Below are 15,103 nucleotides of genomic sequence, written 5' to 3'. Positions count from 1 at the left end.
CTGCAACTCAAAGTTTTATTATCCTTTTTCATTATTGACATTTTGTTTTATGAAATTATCTTTTTTGTTCTTTAGAATTAATTTTTTTGATCTTCATTTAAGTTTGATTTCTTTCTTTAAACGTGTATATTTGATTATATTTTTCATTGAATTGTGGTCAATGAGGGTTATATTTAATATTTTCCATTTGTTTATAAGATTTTATGCACTAGCATATGATCAATTTTTAAAAAATAATATTTTATTATTCCCAATTACATGAAAAGGCAATTTTTAACGTTCCTTTTTTTTTTTAATTTTGAGTTACACGGTAACAGCAACATTGTGCAATGACCAGCTATGATAGTCTTAGCTCCTCTCAGCAATACAATGATCCAAAACAATTCCACAAGACTTGTGACAGAAAATTCTATCCACATCGAGAGAAAGAACTAGGGAGTCTAAATGCAGATCAAAGCACACTATTTTCACTTTTTTTGTGTGTGTGGAAATATGCTTACGTGACTGTACATGTATAATGTATATCAACTTGCTTTCCATCTTAGGGAGGGAGGATGAAAGGGAGAGAGAAAAAATTTGGAACTCAAAAATCTTATAAAAAATGAATGTAGAAGACTATTGTTACATGTAATTGGAAAAAAATAAAATATTATTTACAAAAAATTTTTTCGAGTTCCAAATTTTCTCCTTCCCTTCCCTTTCCTTCCCCCTTTCTGAGACAGTAAGCAATTTGACATAGGTTATACATGTGCAAACATGATCCATTTTTTTAACAAGTGCTATGAAGAGGTGAGAAACATGCATATTGCTTTCTATTTGCAGTTAATTAATCATCTAAGAAATGCATCTAAGAAATTTTGGTGTGTCATCTCATCACTATTATTGTCTTCCATAATTATTGTTTCTATGATTTGTTCTCTGAGCTATTTGTTATTTAGAATTTATTATTGTCTCAATTTGACCTCTGTGTTTTTGGTTGTGCTTCCTCAGTTAATTACTATGTTTATTGCATTATGGTCTATAAATGATATTTCAGTATTACATCTAGTTGGAATTTCTTTCTTTCCTTTTTTTTTTTTTAAAAAATACCATGTAGTACTGATAAATAGTGGTTCCATTTAGAAACTACCATAAATCTTTTGGCTATAAATTATTCCTTTTATACAGTATTTTCCTTTTATTTATGTTTCTTAGATTTCTACAGCTCTGAGAAACATGAAAGTCTCCTACAATTACTGTTATTATGGGTGTCTTTTTGCAATTCAACTAATTTTTCCATTATGAATTTAGATGCTATATGACTTAGTGCATATAAATTTAATATGGATAATGGTTTGACGTCTATGGTTCCCTTAAACATAATATAATGTCCTTGTTTGACTGCAGTGATATTGTGAATATTTACTTTTGCTCTAACAGCATAATTCCAACATGTCCTTTTTGGCTTCACCTGATGCATACTCCGTTTTGTTCCATTTTCTCATTTTGCTCCTATGTATGTCTTTGGTTTTTAGTTATTTCTTGTAAATAGCAGATTTTTGGAGAAAGGGTTTCTTTTATTATCCAGTCTGCGACCCTCTTTCTTTTTATTGAAATATTTAATCCATTCACATTTAGAGTTATGAGTTAGGTTTATGGTTTCTTCTATTTGTATCTTTAAAATTGATGAGTTTTTTTTTAAAAGATTTGTAATTTATTTTCCTTCCTCTTTTTAGTTAGTATTTTATCTCCAAAATTGGTAGAATCCATATTCTACTCTAAGAGTTGTTCATAATGATGGTATCCCCATTCTGGACAGAACAACCACAACAATAAATGACACGAGATCTATCAATCCATCAATAAGCATTTATTAAGCCCCTACTATGTACAAGGCTTATGATAGTTGTTGAAAAAGCACTGGCTCAATAGTAGGAGTACCTGAGTTAAAATCTCACCTCTGATATTTATTTGGCATGATTACTTTACCTCTTCAGGCCTTGGTTTCCTCATTAGAAAAGTAAGGAGTCATAGGGCAGCTAGGTGGCACAGTGCATAGAGCACCGGCCCTGGAGTCAGGAGGACCTGAGTTCAAATCTGGCCTCATACACACAACACTCACTAGTCGTGTGACTCTGGGCAAGTCACTTAACCCCAATTGCCTTACCCCCCCCCCCAAAAAAAGTAAAGAGTCTGAACCGGAGGCTTCTGAGGTCCCTTCCAGCTATAAAGATACGATCTTGTGAAACCCCAAAGTGAGACAGTTCCTGCCCTCAAGGAGCTTATGTTATACCAGAAATGCAAGTAGAACAAAGCCCTATATGAACATCAGTTGTTATTACTGCCATTTTTCTGTAGCATAAGGCCACATATGGTCCTCTGAGTTCTCAAGTGTAGCCCTTTACTTCACAGAATAAATCCTCTTAAAACGATTTGCTTTGTAAACTTGGATTCAGTCAAAAGGCCACATCCCAGGACCTAGAGGGCCACATGTGGCCTTGAGGCTGCCTGCTCTCCACTCCTGGCCTAGAGTATCCCCATTTGACAGATGAGGATACTGAGCCCCAGGGAGCTGAAAAATAATTACTAATTTATAGAGCACTTTACAGTCTGCCCAGGTGTGCATCTGGGGGAGCCTTGAATAAGGTGTGAAATTCCCTGAATGAGGTCAATTCCTTGACTACATAGGGAAATCCTCATCTCAAGTTCTTAGACACCATCCCACCAAGGACCCAACCAACCCCAGGCCCCAGAAGAGCCCTGCTCATAATTCACTCCAGGACACTCTCTTGTGCAAAACTTGCTTTTATTCCAACAGGACAGGACAGAGCTGGTCTTGGCTTTCACTCTTCTCAACAGTAGGAGCAACAGGGCAGGAGGCCAGAGGTCTCACCTCCAGGAAGGAGGCTAGAAAACCATGGATTCAGAGAACAGGGACAATTTGAAAGACAGAGCTCAGGCTACAACAGGTTAAGGCAAAGGCTGGCTGATGGGGCTGAGAGCATGGGGACAGCCAGCATCAGTGAGGGGGCCTCTCTCCACCACCATGGCTGGAGCTAGCGGAAATAGTTGGGACAGTCATGGGCAACGAGGTTCCAGGCTTCGTCAAAGGCCTTCACCACCCCAGGCTCCAGAGGGCCCTCCTCTGCTGCTGCCAGGTTCTGCTGTAGCTGCTCCAGGCTGGTCATGCCCAGGATAACGGCATCTCCACGGGCACCCTGTCAGGAGAGGAGGGAGAAAGCAAGCTATGTGTGCAGGTTCCTTATGACTAGAAGAGTCATGAAGTATATCTCCCCCAGACACAAAAGTCTATCATCTCATTAGCACCTATATTCTCCCATTGCTGCTCTGGGGTTACTAATGGTAGACCACAATCCATGAAGACCCTCCCCACCCCCATTGCTGGCCTTTCCCCCACCCCAGGGCAACGGTAAGACACGGATGGGTGTAAGTAAGCTTCAGCATGTAACCAAGGAGGCTTGTGGCTCAAGATGATCTGGCCTAATTTTCCAGACATATATCTCATAATTCCACACTTTCCACCAAACTGGATGGTTTTTTTGTTTTCCAACCCCAATTTTTTTTTCTTTTGCTTAGGCAATCGGGTTAAGTGACTTGCCCAGGGTCACACAGCTAGTAAGTGTTAAGTGTCTGAGGCTGGATTTGAAGTCAGGTCCTGCTGACTCCAAGGCCAGAGCTCTATTCACTGCACCACCTAGCTGCCCCCCAACCTCATTTTCATCTCTCACCCTGGTACCTTTGCTTGGGTCATGTACCATATCTGGAATATTCTCCCTTCCACCTCCTGGCATCCTCAGCTTCCTTCCAGGCTCAGCACCAATACCGCCTCCCCCTGGAAGCCTGCCCTGCTCTCCTCAACTGTTATTGCTTTCTCATGCTCACATGATCATGAGGTTACTCATCTGTGCATCCTACCCCTCATTAGAATGCACCTCCTGGAAGGCAGGGAATATTGTTCCCTTGTGTGTAGAAATTCTTAGGGCCTCGAGCAGTGCCTGGCACACAGCAGGTGCCCATCGATGCTCGCTGAATAGAACTCAAAGTACGCCACACGAGGAGGTGGTAGAGCAACCCGTGAGCAGCAACAACCAGACAATCCAGTGACCCCTGGTGCCCAGGGACTATTTTGCAAACCCAGAAGGAGGCAGCTTCCAGCCCCCAGTGGGTGAGTCTTCTTTGCAGCTTGGACAGCAAGAAAGATACCCAAGGGCTTGCCCAAGGCCACCCAAATAAGAGAGCCTGACTTGGGCCTCGGACCCGAGCCAGACTCTGAGGCCAGCTCTCTATCCACTCTGACCAGCTACTGTCATGGGTCACTATGGTTAGAGGAAGGTGTAGACAAATAAAAAGATTTCAAAGGCATATGGGAAGACTCATAAGAGGTGATTCAGAAGCAGCTCTGTGGGCCAGTAGATACAGCAGGAAGCCCTGATACTTAGTAACTGTGTGACCCTGGACAAGTCACTTCACTGCTGCCTGCCTCGGTTTCCCCAAAGGTCAAATGAGGATAAGAATAGCACCAAACTCCCAGGGTTATTACAAATGAGAGAATATTTGAACAGCGCTCAGCACAGCACCTGGCACACAGCAGGTGCCATATAAATGTTTGTTCCCTTTCCTTTCAGAATGAAGAAAGCTGAACCAGTAGGTTGAGAGAGAGCTTTTGTGTACAAAGTGTAAATTACAAAAGAATCCCTTATCCAAGTAGGAGTTTCAGGAAGTATGCTTTGTAGTGTCTTTAACCAGTTGTGTTCAAACAATATTTATCCAATTGTGCTAAAAAGCCCATTGGATCAAGGGCCAGAAAAAGTCAGCAGAGACATTTCTATGAAGGAAAGGACATGTCCTCGAAATAATGCCAAAGCTGAGAATGGGCCCAACCTCCTAAAGGGCTCAAGACCCCTGGGGATGGGTGGGTTCCTGGGGCCCCTGGGGCATTACCTGGAGCTGGGAGTGATGGTACATCCACCTGAGGGCTGCTGAGGTCATGCTGGGAGGGTTGGCCCCATAAGATGCCGCCAGGGCTTTCCGCACAAGATCGATGGCTTTAAAGTGAAGTACTTTCCAGTAGCTGCATTGAATGGGCAGAGAGGGAAGTTTAGTGGTCAGTGTCCCCAAGACTGGCCTCAGCAGGGCCTGTGTGGGGGCTCAGCTTGGCAGAGAACCCAGGTATCATCCACTGCAAACCTCCAAGTGGGGCTGCACCTCCCCAGTGAGGATCGCAAAGGATCCAAAGTGACCTTTGGTTATGCTCAGCTACCACCCCATGAACAATTCACGAGCGCGGGACGGAGGCCTTGGGCACACGTTATCTGAGCCCTTCATTCCTCTGGGGTCACGTGTTCCCATAATCACCCATCTCATCCCACGTGGCATCCTAAGAGGGCCCATTTTAGGACTGGCTGCCACATTCTGGGAAGGACACTGAGAGAGTCCAGAGGAAGGTGAGGCCCCTCCAGGACATGGCAGACATTCAAAGAAGGGTTAAGGGAACTGGGGGGCATGGTCTAAACTTGGGGGCAGTTGGGAGGGCAGAAGGGCACCTGTCATACATGTGAGGGCCTGTCCTGTGGACATTTTGTTTCAATGTCAGGAAACACATTTTACAGATGAGAAAAGGAAGACTCAGAGATGATGATGCCTCATCCAAGGTCCCAGAGCTACTTAATGATGAAAACAGGCCTAGATTTCTAGGCCAACATTTTTTTTTCACCATCTGCTAAGCAAGTCCTCTCTAAGGCAAGCTGTGAAGTTCTGATTAAGCACTAGGGACTCCTAATTCCAGGCTCAATTCCTGCAATTCTGGCCATGAAGGTGAGCTCAGAGAGGCAAGAGAGATCTCAAGGGGAGATTGGTATGGCAGAATGAACAATGCATTTGGAGCCAGAAGACTCAGGCTCACATGTGAGGGCTAGCTGCCAACTAGCTCTGTGACAGTCAGTCTCTTCATCTCTCTGTGCCTCAGTTTCCCAATCTGTAAAAAGAGGGAGGTGACTTCTAAGCTCTTCTCCCTCCTATAACCCCGCAGGAGCCAAGCCCACTGGAGTCAGGACAGTTTAAGAGGGTCCCAACCCACAAGAAAGAGGATTCAGGGATCTGGGAGGGATCAGAACATTCTCCCATCTCTGACCCACTCACATGCAGCTCACCGCTTATGGTACATCTCAGAGATATTCCTTCCAAAGAATCGGGTCGTAGGCTGTTTTTTGTCCTTGTCTTCATACTTGTATTTGCCAGTCAGGAGACCACCTGTGGAAAGGACAGACAATTAGATCTCAGGGATTCCACAGAGGGCTAAGGATACTCACACAGGCTTAGAGCTAAGTAAAAGGCCAAAGGCTGCATGAGGCTGGGGCCTCACTTTTCAACTTGGCAACAATCCAGGAAGAAGCTGAATGAATGAAAAAGCATGTATTAAACTTTACTGAACTACTGCAAAGCAATCAAAGCTAAGCGCTATAAGTGCAGATACAAAGGGAAAAAATGTTCCTGCCCTCATAAAATTTCCTTTCTAACCCCAGAAATGACACGAGAAACAAGGCCTGGAAGGAGCATTTTGGTGGCAAAAATGACTAGGAGGGTGAGTGAGGGAACACGACACAACATTGACACACCCCACCCAGGGATGATGGCCAGGGTTCATTGGTTCATAATTCCAGAACTGGGGGTGGGGCTGATTGGGAGAGCAGAAAGAGGAGAAGGCTAGTTTTTCTAGGGCAAAGGTACAAAACCAGATTGAAATATGAGGAAATATTTAACAAAATAAATAAAATGACAATAAAACATAGATAGTGTCCCACTTTAAGCTACTATGTGGCCCATGAGGTTACTCATGTATGGATTAGTGTCTCCGGTTTCCAACTGACCTCACTGGGACCCCCCACCATCCTTGGACACTGTCTCTCTCCTCCCCCACTCCTTCAAACTGAGCTTAGAATACAGACTTAATTGGTCTAAGGGAGCCAAAATAAATTCAGATTTCTGGAGCAATCTTTATCTTTAAAAAAATGAGGTAACTCTATGAGGTAGTTAGTATAAATATTATTTCCCCCATTTGGCTAGAGAGGGTGCAATTTGCCCATGGACACACAGCCAGGAAGTATCAAAGACCAGATTTGAACCCATATTTCTTGACTTCATGTCTTCATTCTACTATCCCACCCCACAGACTCTGGGGTCCCCTCCCCCTCTTTCCTCCTACCAGCCAAAGGGTTGAAGACATAGAACCTCAATCCGTAATGACGCAGGCAGGGGAACAGCTCCGTCTCCACTTGCCTGGTGATGGCATTGTACATGCCCTGTGAGGGAGGGAGGACAGCACAGATGAGGAGGCTCAGGGAAGGGAGAACCCCCCAAACCAGCCCGGGTCAGGAGAGGTCACAAGCTAGGCATGATGGCCGGAGGTCCAGTCCACAGATGAGGAAACTGAGGCCCAGAGGAAAGAAGTCATTAGGTAGGAAGTAGCAGAGTCAGAATTTGAACCCAGGTCTTCTGTCTCCAAAGCCAGCACTCTTTCTGCCCCAAAGCACTGGGGGTCAGAGTCCTAGATCTGAGTCCCAATTTGGCCATTTATTAGCTTTTTGATGTGGGGCCAATCCTTCCCTCTTCTGGTCCTGGATTTCCTCCCCTGTAAAATGAGGGCCTGGGTAGATGGTCTCTCAAATTTCTGTTGGGGCTGACCTTCTATGACCTCGATGGCATAAAGGTTCCCTGCCCGTGGGGCCTGGTGAACCTAGTGGCCAAGAAGGGCCCGCAGGATGTCCAGCAGCATCCCGGGCTCAGGCAGGTGCTCACCTGGTACACCGTGGGGAGGACCCAGCCATTGTTCTTGCAGAGGGTGCAGATTTCAGCTACTTCCCAGCAGGTGTAGTTAGAGAGGCCCAGCTCTACAAATTTACCCTGCAGGAGAGAGAGGGAGAGAGAAAGAGAGAGGGACAGAGGAGAGAAAGGGAAGGGGGGGATGGGAGGAGGAGAGAGGGAAGGAGGCAGAGAGGGAGAAAGAGAGAGACAGAGAGAGGGAGGAAAGGAGAGAAGGGAGAGAGGGAGAGAGAGAGGGAAAAACAGAGAGGCAGGCAGGGGGAGGGGGGAGAGAGGGAGGGAGGGAGGGAGAGGGAGAAAGAGAGACAGAAAGAGGTAGGGAAGGAAGTGGGGAGAGAGAGAAGGAGGGACAGAGAAGGGGGAGGCAGAGAGGAAGGGACTATAATTAGAATATCTTTGTGAGTAGAGACTATTTCATTCATCTCCATCTCTATCACAGTGCCTGGCAGACAGCAGGTGGTTAATAAATAATCTTGAATGATTGAGGAATGCTCAAAGACTTCTCCAGATCTGACATTCTTGTTTCTAAGGGCCCTCCCAGATCTGACATTCTGTGTTCTAAGGCTGTCCCAGCTCTGACATCCTGGGTTCTAAGAGCCCTCTCAGGTGTGACAGTCTGTGTTCTAAGGGCCCTCCCAGCTCTGACATTCTGTATTCTAAGGGCCCTCCCAGCTCTGACATTCTGTGTTCTAAGGCTGTCCCAGCTCTGACATCCTGGGTTCTAAGGGCCCTCCCAGCTCTGATACTCTGTACCCTAAAGGCCCCTTTCTGCCATCCTCCTCTCTCACCTCCTTGTGTAGCTCGTTACAAGCCTCCAACGTCTCCTCCAACGGAGTGTCACGGTCTGGCAAATGCAGGTAGAAGAGATCCACTCTGGGGCACTGCAGCCTCTTCAGGGAGGTCTCCAACTGGGACCGGACACTGCTGGCCCCGAGGGTCTTCCCATCCAAAGGATTGGCCTTGGTAGCAATTTTCACTTGGGGAGAAAGGTGGGAGGAGTGGCTGAGATTCAATTCAATTCAAACAATAGACAGAAAACCCTCAGCTAAGCCCTATATCCAAACAGCTGACATTTATTTCAAAAGGTTTTATTGATATCTTTTGTTTTTTTCATCCTCATAGTTTTCCCCAGGATCTCTTCTCCCCTTCCCAGGGGGCCTTCCTATGTACCTTAATAGTATGTTTTTAGAGGCAGTTAGGTGGTTCAGTGAACTAATTGCTGGGACTGGAGTCAGGAAGAGCTGAGTTCAAATTCTGAGTCAGATACTTACTAGCTGTGTCACTCTGAGCAGGTCATGGAAATGCTATCTGCCTCAGTTTCCTCAAGTGTAAAATGGGAATAATAATGATAGCACCTACCTCCTAGGACTGAAATGATATAATATTTGTAAGTGCTTAACAGTGCCTGGCTCATAGCAGGCACTTAATAAATTCTTGTTTCCTTTCTTCCTTCATGGACCCCTATGTCAATCTGGCAAAGACCATGGACCCATTCTCTGAATAATGTTTTTAAATAATTCAAAGAAATTAATATTACATTTCTGTTAGAAGCTGGTGAAAAGAAACAGGAGGCAGGTTTTTTTCCCAATATCACAGATCCCCTGAAAGCTATCCTAGGACCCCAGGGTTAAGAATCCCTGATTTAGTCCAAACATCTTATCTTACCTTGGAGAATATAAAAATCTAGCAAGGAAAAATGACTTGTCCAGGTCACCTGAACATGGGTTTTCATGAAAGGAAGTGTGTGTGTGTGTGTGTGTGTGTGTGTCTGTGTGTGTGTGTCTGTGTGTCTGTGTGCCTGGCATAGAGGAAAGAATTCTGGATTTGAAGTCGAGAGAGAGCTCAGCTGCAAATCCTGGCTGGGCCACTGACAACCTGTGCAGCCTCTGGCAAGTCACTTACTCACTGTGGGTCTCAGTTTCCTCATCTGTCAAATAAGGGATTTTATTGCTCAGTAGCTCTGTGACCTTGGGCAAGTCACTTCACTGAATCTGTTTCCTAGCCCCTAGAAGGAGGAGGCTGGTTGGGTCAAATGATCTCTAATCTCAAATGCTACATCTGGTGTTCCTATGAATGAGGGGGAAGGGATCTGGAGACAAGGGAGTCAGGAGAAGAGGACAAAAGTCAAGTTTAAGTCCAATCAATAAGGTGTCATTTTAAATTTACTTGTCACACCTGTTACTGAGCTCCCAGACTTAAGTCACCTGCCTAGTGTGACACAAAGCATTATTAAGTACCTACTGTGTGCCAGATGCTTTACAGATATTGCCTGATTTGATCCTCACAACCACCCTAGAAGGTAGGTGCTATTGTTATCTCCATTTAACAGTTGAGGAAACTGAGGCAAGCAGAGGCTAAGTGACTTGCCTAGGGTTATAAACTAGTAAATGCTGAGGCTGGATTCCAACTCAGGTCTTCCTGATTCTTAGCTGCCCATGGAAGGCAGTCCAATCACTTAGGTGGTTTCCTCTACTCAGTTTCATACTCTATCCTTCCTCTCTTAGCTGCCAGGAAAAAGATTGGGTCCTACTAGGAATTTTGTTTTCAGCTACAACTACAATTTGGGGGATAGGACCCAGCCTAAGTGGTGGGTAGGGGTGGGGAAAGAGGTGGTGGAGAGGAATGGTGGTTAAAGGGCCCTGATTAGCAGGAAGCTGGAAAGATAATTCAGGGATCATGGGAACACAAGTGTAGAGCTGGAAGGCCTCTAGACATTTAGTCCATTACAGGTGAGGGGAAAAATCTCTTCTGGGTCTCAGTTTCCTCATCTGTAAAATGAGAGAGTTGTGATGTGATGACCTCTAAGGTCCCTTGCTTCTCTCAATTGATGATTCTATACCCAGAGAGTTCAAGTACTTTCTCAAGGTCACAATGAAAGTTCAGAGCTGGGATCTGAGAGCGTACAGATGTATAATGTGTGTGTCCAGTCGTTTCAGTCCTGTCTGAGCTTTCATGACCTCATTTGAGGTTTTCTTGGCAAAGATACTGGAGTGATTTGCCATTTCCTTCTCCAGCTCATTTGACAGATAGGGAAACTGAGGTAAACAGGGTGAAGTGACTTGCCTCGGGTCACACAGCTGCTAGTAAATGTCTGAGGCCAGCTCTAACTCAGCTCTTCCTGACTCCAGGCCTGGTGCTCTATCCACTGTACCACCTGGCTGCACTGAATTATAATACTGAATCCCAAAACCCTCCTTTCCTCCAGGAATGAAATAAGCAATGCTCAGATGGGACAATGTGGAAGAAAGAAGCCCTGGGCTGCCAGTCCTGTCCCAACTCTGCAGTTCATTCACTGTGTGTGTTGCCTTAGAGAAGTCATTTCCATTTCTGGGCCTCAGTTTCCCTCTCTGTAAAAGAGGGAGTTGAGATAAAAGTGATCTCTAAGCTCCCTTAGTCCTGACACTCTACTTTCTAAGGTTCATTTGAGTTCTAACAGTCTAGGTTCTAAGGTTGCTTCCAGCTCTTAGATTCTATAAATTTGAGAAAGCAGTAGATCACCTACTTAGGGAGGCAGTTTGGGGTAAGAGTAGGCACTGAAGGACTGAGGCCATAAATGGGCCTCATTCACTTTGCTGAAGTGTAGCAAGGGAAGACTCTCCCTGAGTCTCTCCTCCAGCCCCAATGGAGGCTCTAAGTAGCATCACAACCTTGAGACAGAACAGACCTATTCCCTCTCTCCATCCCACCCCTCAAACTCCTTGGTCTCTAAGCAGTGCCAGATAAAATTGAAAAAACCGCACCCAAGGTCAACAACATGCCCTCCCCTTCCCTTAGGCAGGAACTTTAACTCGGCCTGGCAGGCTTCGAAGGAAGTACTGGGGGCATGCCTGGGGGCTGGGAGCCCATAGGAAGGCTACTAGCCAAAGCGTGAGTAACGACGACGATGAGAATCCAGTTACTTTTCGGGGCCGACCGTCGTGGCGCTGGGGACACCTTGGGAGCAGGGGTCCTTTAAAAGAGCCAGGTAGGCGCCAGGGGAAGTCAGAGTGTTTGGGGACCAGCTGATTGTGATGAAGCCAAAGGTTACTGAGGAGAGGCGGAGAGGTCAGAGATTAATTACACTGTTCAGGTGAGGCGACAGCACGTTTTAGAGATTAGGATGCATGGCCTCCAGATGCACTGTCCAGGTGGAAGCTGGGGTTGTAAAGGTGTCAGGGAACCCAAAAAACAATGTTTTGGCGGGGTAGAGGCTGCAGGGGCGGGCATAGAGAACCCAGATCAAGGGGACTGAGGATGCAAGTACCAGAGGAGGAGTTCAGGACTGTACCGGCCTTGGAGCCCAGTGGCAGCACTCAAAGGTGCACTCCTCTGACTGCGACATCAAGGAGAGTCGAGGCTGTACGGACTCAGGACCCATCTGCCATGTCTGGGGGTGGGGTGGATTGAAGTTGCACGACGCTGGGAGGCACGGACCCCGGGGTCTGGGCAGGGGCTGGTGCACAGGGTCGGGGCAGGCAGGGCACTGGCCGGCTTACCTCCTTTGCTGCCGTCTTTTAGCCCCAGGTCCATGCTGCCCAAGAAACTCTCAGACTGGCCTTCGCCATAATAGTGGGCCGTGTCCACCTCGCGGTAGCCGCGGTCCAGGAAGGCCTGCATGGAGGCTTTGCTGGCTGCCAGGTCCATGCGCCAGCCCATCTCCATGGCGCCCAGCACGGTGGCCGGCAGAGTTCGAGCGGCCGAGGACATCGCGGCGGCTGCGTTACAAGAGCAGAGCAGACACTTGTGCACTCGAGGATCTGGGCAGGAGGAACTTTTTATGCGCGCTGCCCGCGCACGCGGGCCCCGGTCCCGTGACGTCACTCAGGAGGTGGGTAGGGAAGGGGGAGAGCGGAGAGAGCCATCTGTCTAGGTTCGTGTGCGAAGTGCGCTGCGCCACTGAGGGAGGTGGAAGCCCTGCATCCTCCCGGACCAGGTTTGGGTGCTCTTTGGGTCCGCGCGGTCCCGACGGACGGCAGCGGGACTGGCCGGTGCGTACCGCCCCGCTCCCACCCCGGACCCTTCTCCAGTATCCCGGAATCTGGAGCTGAAGCAACCTTAAGGGAACCTCTAGTCCAACACTCTCCTTTTTCAGATGAGGAAACTGAGGCTCAGGGACAGAAAGGCGTTTACCCGGGGTCTCCCTGAGCTCGGATTCCAGCCTAGGACTCTTTTATCCCGGTCCCACTCTGGAGTTCCAGCCCCCTGAGCAGGGAGGGCCGAGAAAGGACTGAAGCTTCCAGGCTGGGTTTTCATTATCCCCCTGGAAGGGACCCAGTAATCTGGCAGGGGTGGGAGAGCAGTCCTGAGGACGGAGGAGTCCTGAGCCTCGTGTCCCGTGACCCCCATTCTGCCCCTCCCTTCCATCACCCAAGCAGGGAATTAGTGAAGGTGCCTATAACAATCAGCGGAGGGAGGGATGTAATGGGAAATATAGGTGGTGTAGCAATACCTCCTATCAATCAGAAACCCGGAAAACCATGCCATTAAATCTTTTAAAAAGATTATGAACTTCAGACATCAACTAACGTGATCATATCTACATAAAAGAATAGAAAAGATTAGTATGTGTGAAACCACAAATTTCAATTACGTCAGGCTTATTTTTTCAAATATAGAATAAATTTAACAGGATAATTCCAATCCTGTTCTGTTTATATCCATTTCCATCTGCTTTCTTCTCTGTATACTGTAAATGCTGCATTATTTAGGGGAACCACTATTACTCCCTTCTCCTTCACTCATAACTTTTTCTCTCCCTCCCCCCAAAAATCTAAACAACATTCCCACTGCACCCTTCAACAATAAATATAGTCCAGGAAAAAAAAAAGATCCATCCATTGGCCTTGTCAGAAAATGTATGCCTCCTACTCTTCTGAAGTCCATCACTTCTCTATCAGAAGGTGGGAAGCATTCTCTGTCAGAGTGCTGGAATGGTGGCTGGTCATTGACTTGGTCAGAGTTCTTAAGTCCTTCAAAGTTGTTTCCCTTTACAATGTTGTCTTCGTATATATTATTTTCCTGGTTCTGCTTGCTTCAGTTTGTGTCAGTTCATTGATACAAATTTCCAGATTTCTCTGAATCTAACCCTTTCCTTTTTCCTTAGGAACAATAATATTCCATTACATTCATATATGATATTATGTTCGGCCATTCCCTTTACTAAAACAAAAAGTTACATCGTAAACATTTTTCCACATATGGGTCCTTTCCTTTTGTCTTTGATCATTTTGGGGTACAAGGTATTCACAGTTAAGTGGCTTTTGGGGTATAATTCCAAACTGCTTTCCAGAATAGTTGAAGCAATTCCCAGCTACAATAATAGTATATTAGTGTGCCTCTCTTCCCATAACTCCTCCAACAATTGTCCTTTTTTTGTCCCAATCTGATAAGTGTGAGATGGTATGACAGAGTTGTTTTAATTTGCATTTCTCTAATTTTTAGTGATTTAGAGCATTTTTGTCTTCATATGTTTATTGATAGCTTTGATTTCTTCTTCTGAAAACTGCCTAGTCATAGCTTTTGACCATTTGCCAATTGGAGAATGACTCATAATCTTCTCAGTTTAGCTCAGTTCTCCATATATTTGAGAAATGAGATTTTTATCAGCAAAACTTGCTGTTATTTTTCTCCCAGTTGTGTGCTTTCCTTTTAATTTTGGTTTTATGGTTTTGTTTATGCAAATCCTTTTTAATTTAATATAATCGAAATTGTCCTTTTCATTTCTAAGTTTTTACTTTATTTTTATTTATTTATTTTTAGCTTTCAACATTCACTTTTGTAAGATTTTGAGTTCTAAATTTTTCTCCCTTCCTTCCCTCCTGGCTCCCCAAAATGGCATGCAATCTGATATAGGCTATACTTATACAATTATATTAAACATATTTCCACATCAGTCATGTTGTGAAAGAAATATCAGAACAAAAGGGAAAAACCACAAGAAAGAAAAAACAAACAAAAAAAGAGAAAGTAGTACGCTTTGATTTGCATTTAGACTTTACAATTCTCTCTCTGATGTGGATAGAGTTTTCCATTGTGAGTCTTTTGGAATTGTCTTAGATCATTACATTGCTGAGAGGAGCTAAGTGTAATAAAGTCAATCGTCATACGATGTTGCTGTTACTATGTACAATGTTCTCTTGGTTCTGCTTACTTCCCTCAGCATTAGTTCATGTAAGTCTTGCCTGGTTTTTCTGAAATCAGCCTGTTCACTATTTTTTATGGAATAATAATATTCCATTACATTCATATACCACAAATTGTTCAGCTATTCCCCAGTGGATGGGTATACCCTCAATTTCCAATTCTT

At 45.5% G+C, this 15,103-nt stretch overlaps 1 protein-coding gene across 1 annotated transcript; it reads right to left on the bottom strand.

Annotated features, from left to right (window-relative positions):
- Positions 1 to 2,766: 2,766 nt before the first annotated feature.
- LOC114028518 (aflatoxin B1 aldehyde reductase member 2-like) lies at positions 2,767 to 12,525 on the bottom strand. Its single transcript, XM_027842788.1, has 7 exons — positions 12,294 to 12,525; positions 8,607 to 8,794; positions 7,795 to 7,899; positions 7,202 to 7,298; positions 6,150 to 6,249; positions 4,942 to 5,071; positions 2,767 to 3,197 (listed from the first exon to the last, which is right to left on the bottom strand). The coding sequence occupies exons 1-7, from the start codon at positions 12,502 to 12,504 to the stop codon at positions 3,036 to 3,038; spliced, it is 993 nt and encodes a 330-aa protein (XP_027698589.1). The 5' UTR covers positions 12,505 to 12,525; the 3' UTR covers positions 2,767 to 3,035.
- Positions 12,526 to 15,103: the final 2,578 nt, after the last annotated feature.

The sequence above is a fragment of the Vombatus ursinus genome, unplaced genomic scaffold, assembly GCF_900497805.2.
Source record: "Vombatus ursinus unplaced genomic scaffold, bare-nosed wombat genome assembly UNPS02014884.1, whole genome shotgun sequence".
Classification (NCBI taxonomy): domain Eukaryota; kingdom Metazoa; phylum Chordata; class Mammalia; order Diprotodontia; family Vombatidae; genus Vombatus; species Vombatus ursinus.
Note: the sequence above shows the minus strand (reverse complement) of the source record. Positions and strands in the feature narration are given on the sequence as shown.

Coding starts and splice junctions, on each gene's coding strand:
- LOC114028518 (XM_027842788.1), bottom strand. CDS start 12,504: ATGTCCTCGGCCGCTCGAACTCTGCCGGCCACCGTGCTGGGCGCCATG. Junction 6,250..7,201: donor TGTCTTCAACCCTTTGGCTG/GTAGGAGGAAAG, acceptor TCCTTTCCACAG/GTGGTCTCCTGACTGGCAAA. Junction 3,198..4,941: donor ACCATCACTCCCAGCTCCAG/GTAATGCCCCAG, acceptor CTCTCCTGACAG/GGTGCCCGTGGAGATGCCGT.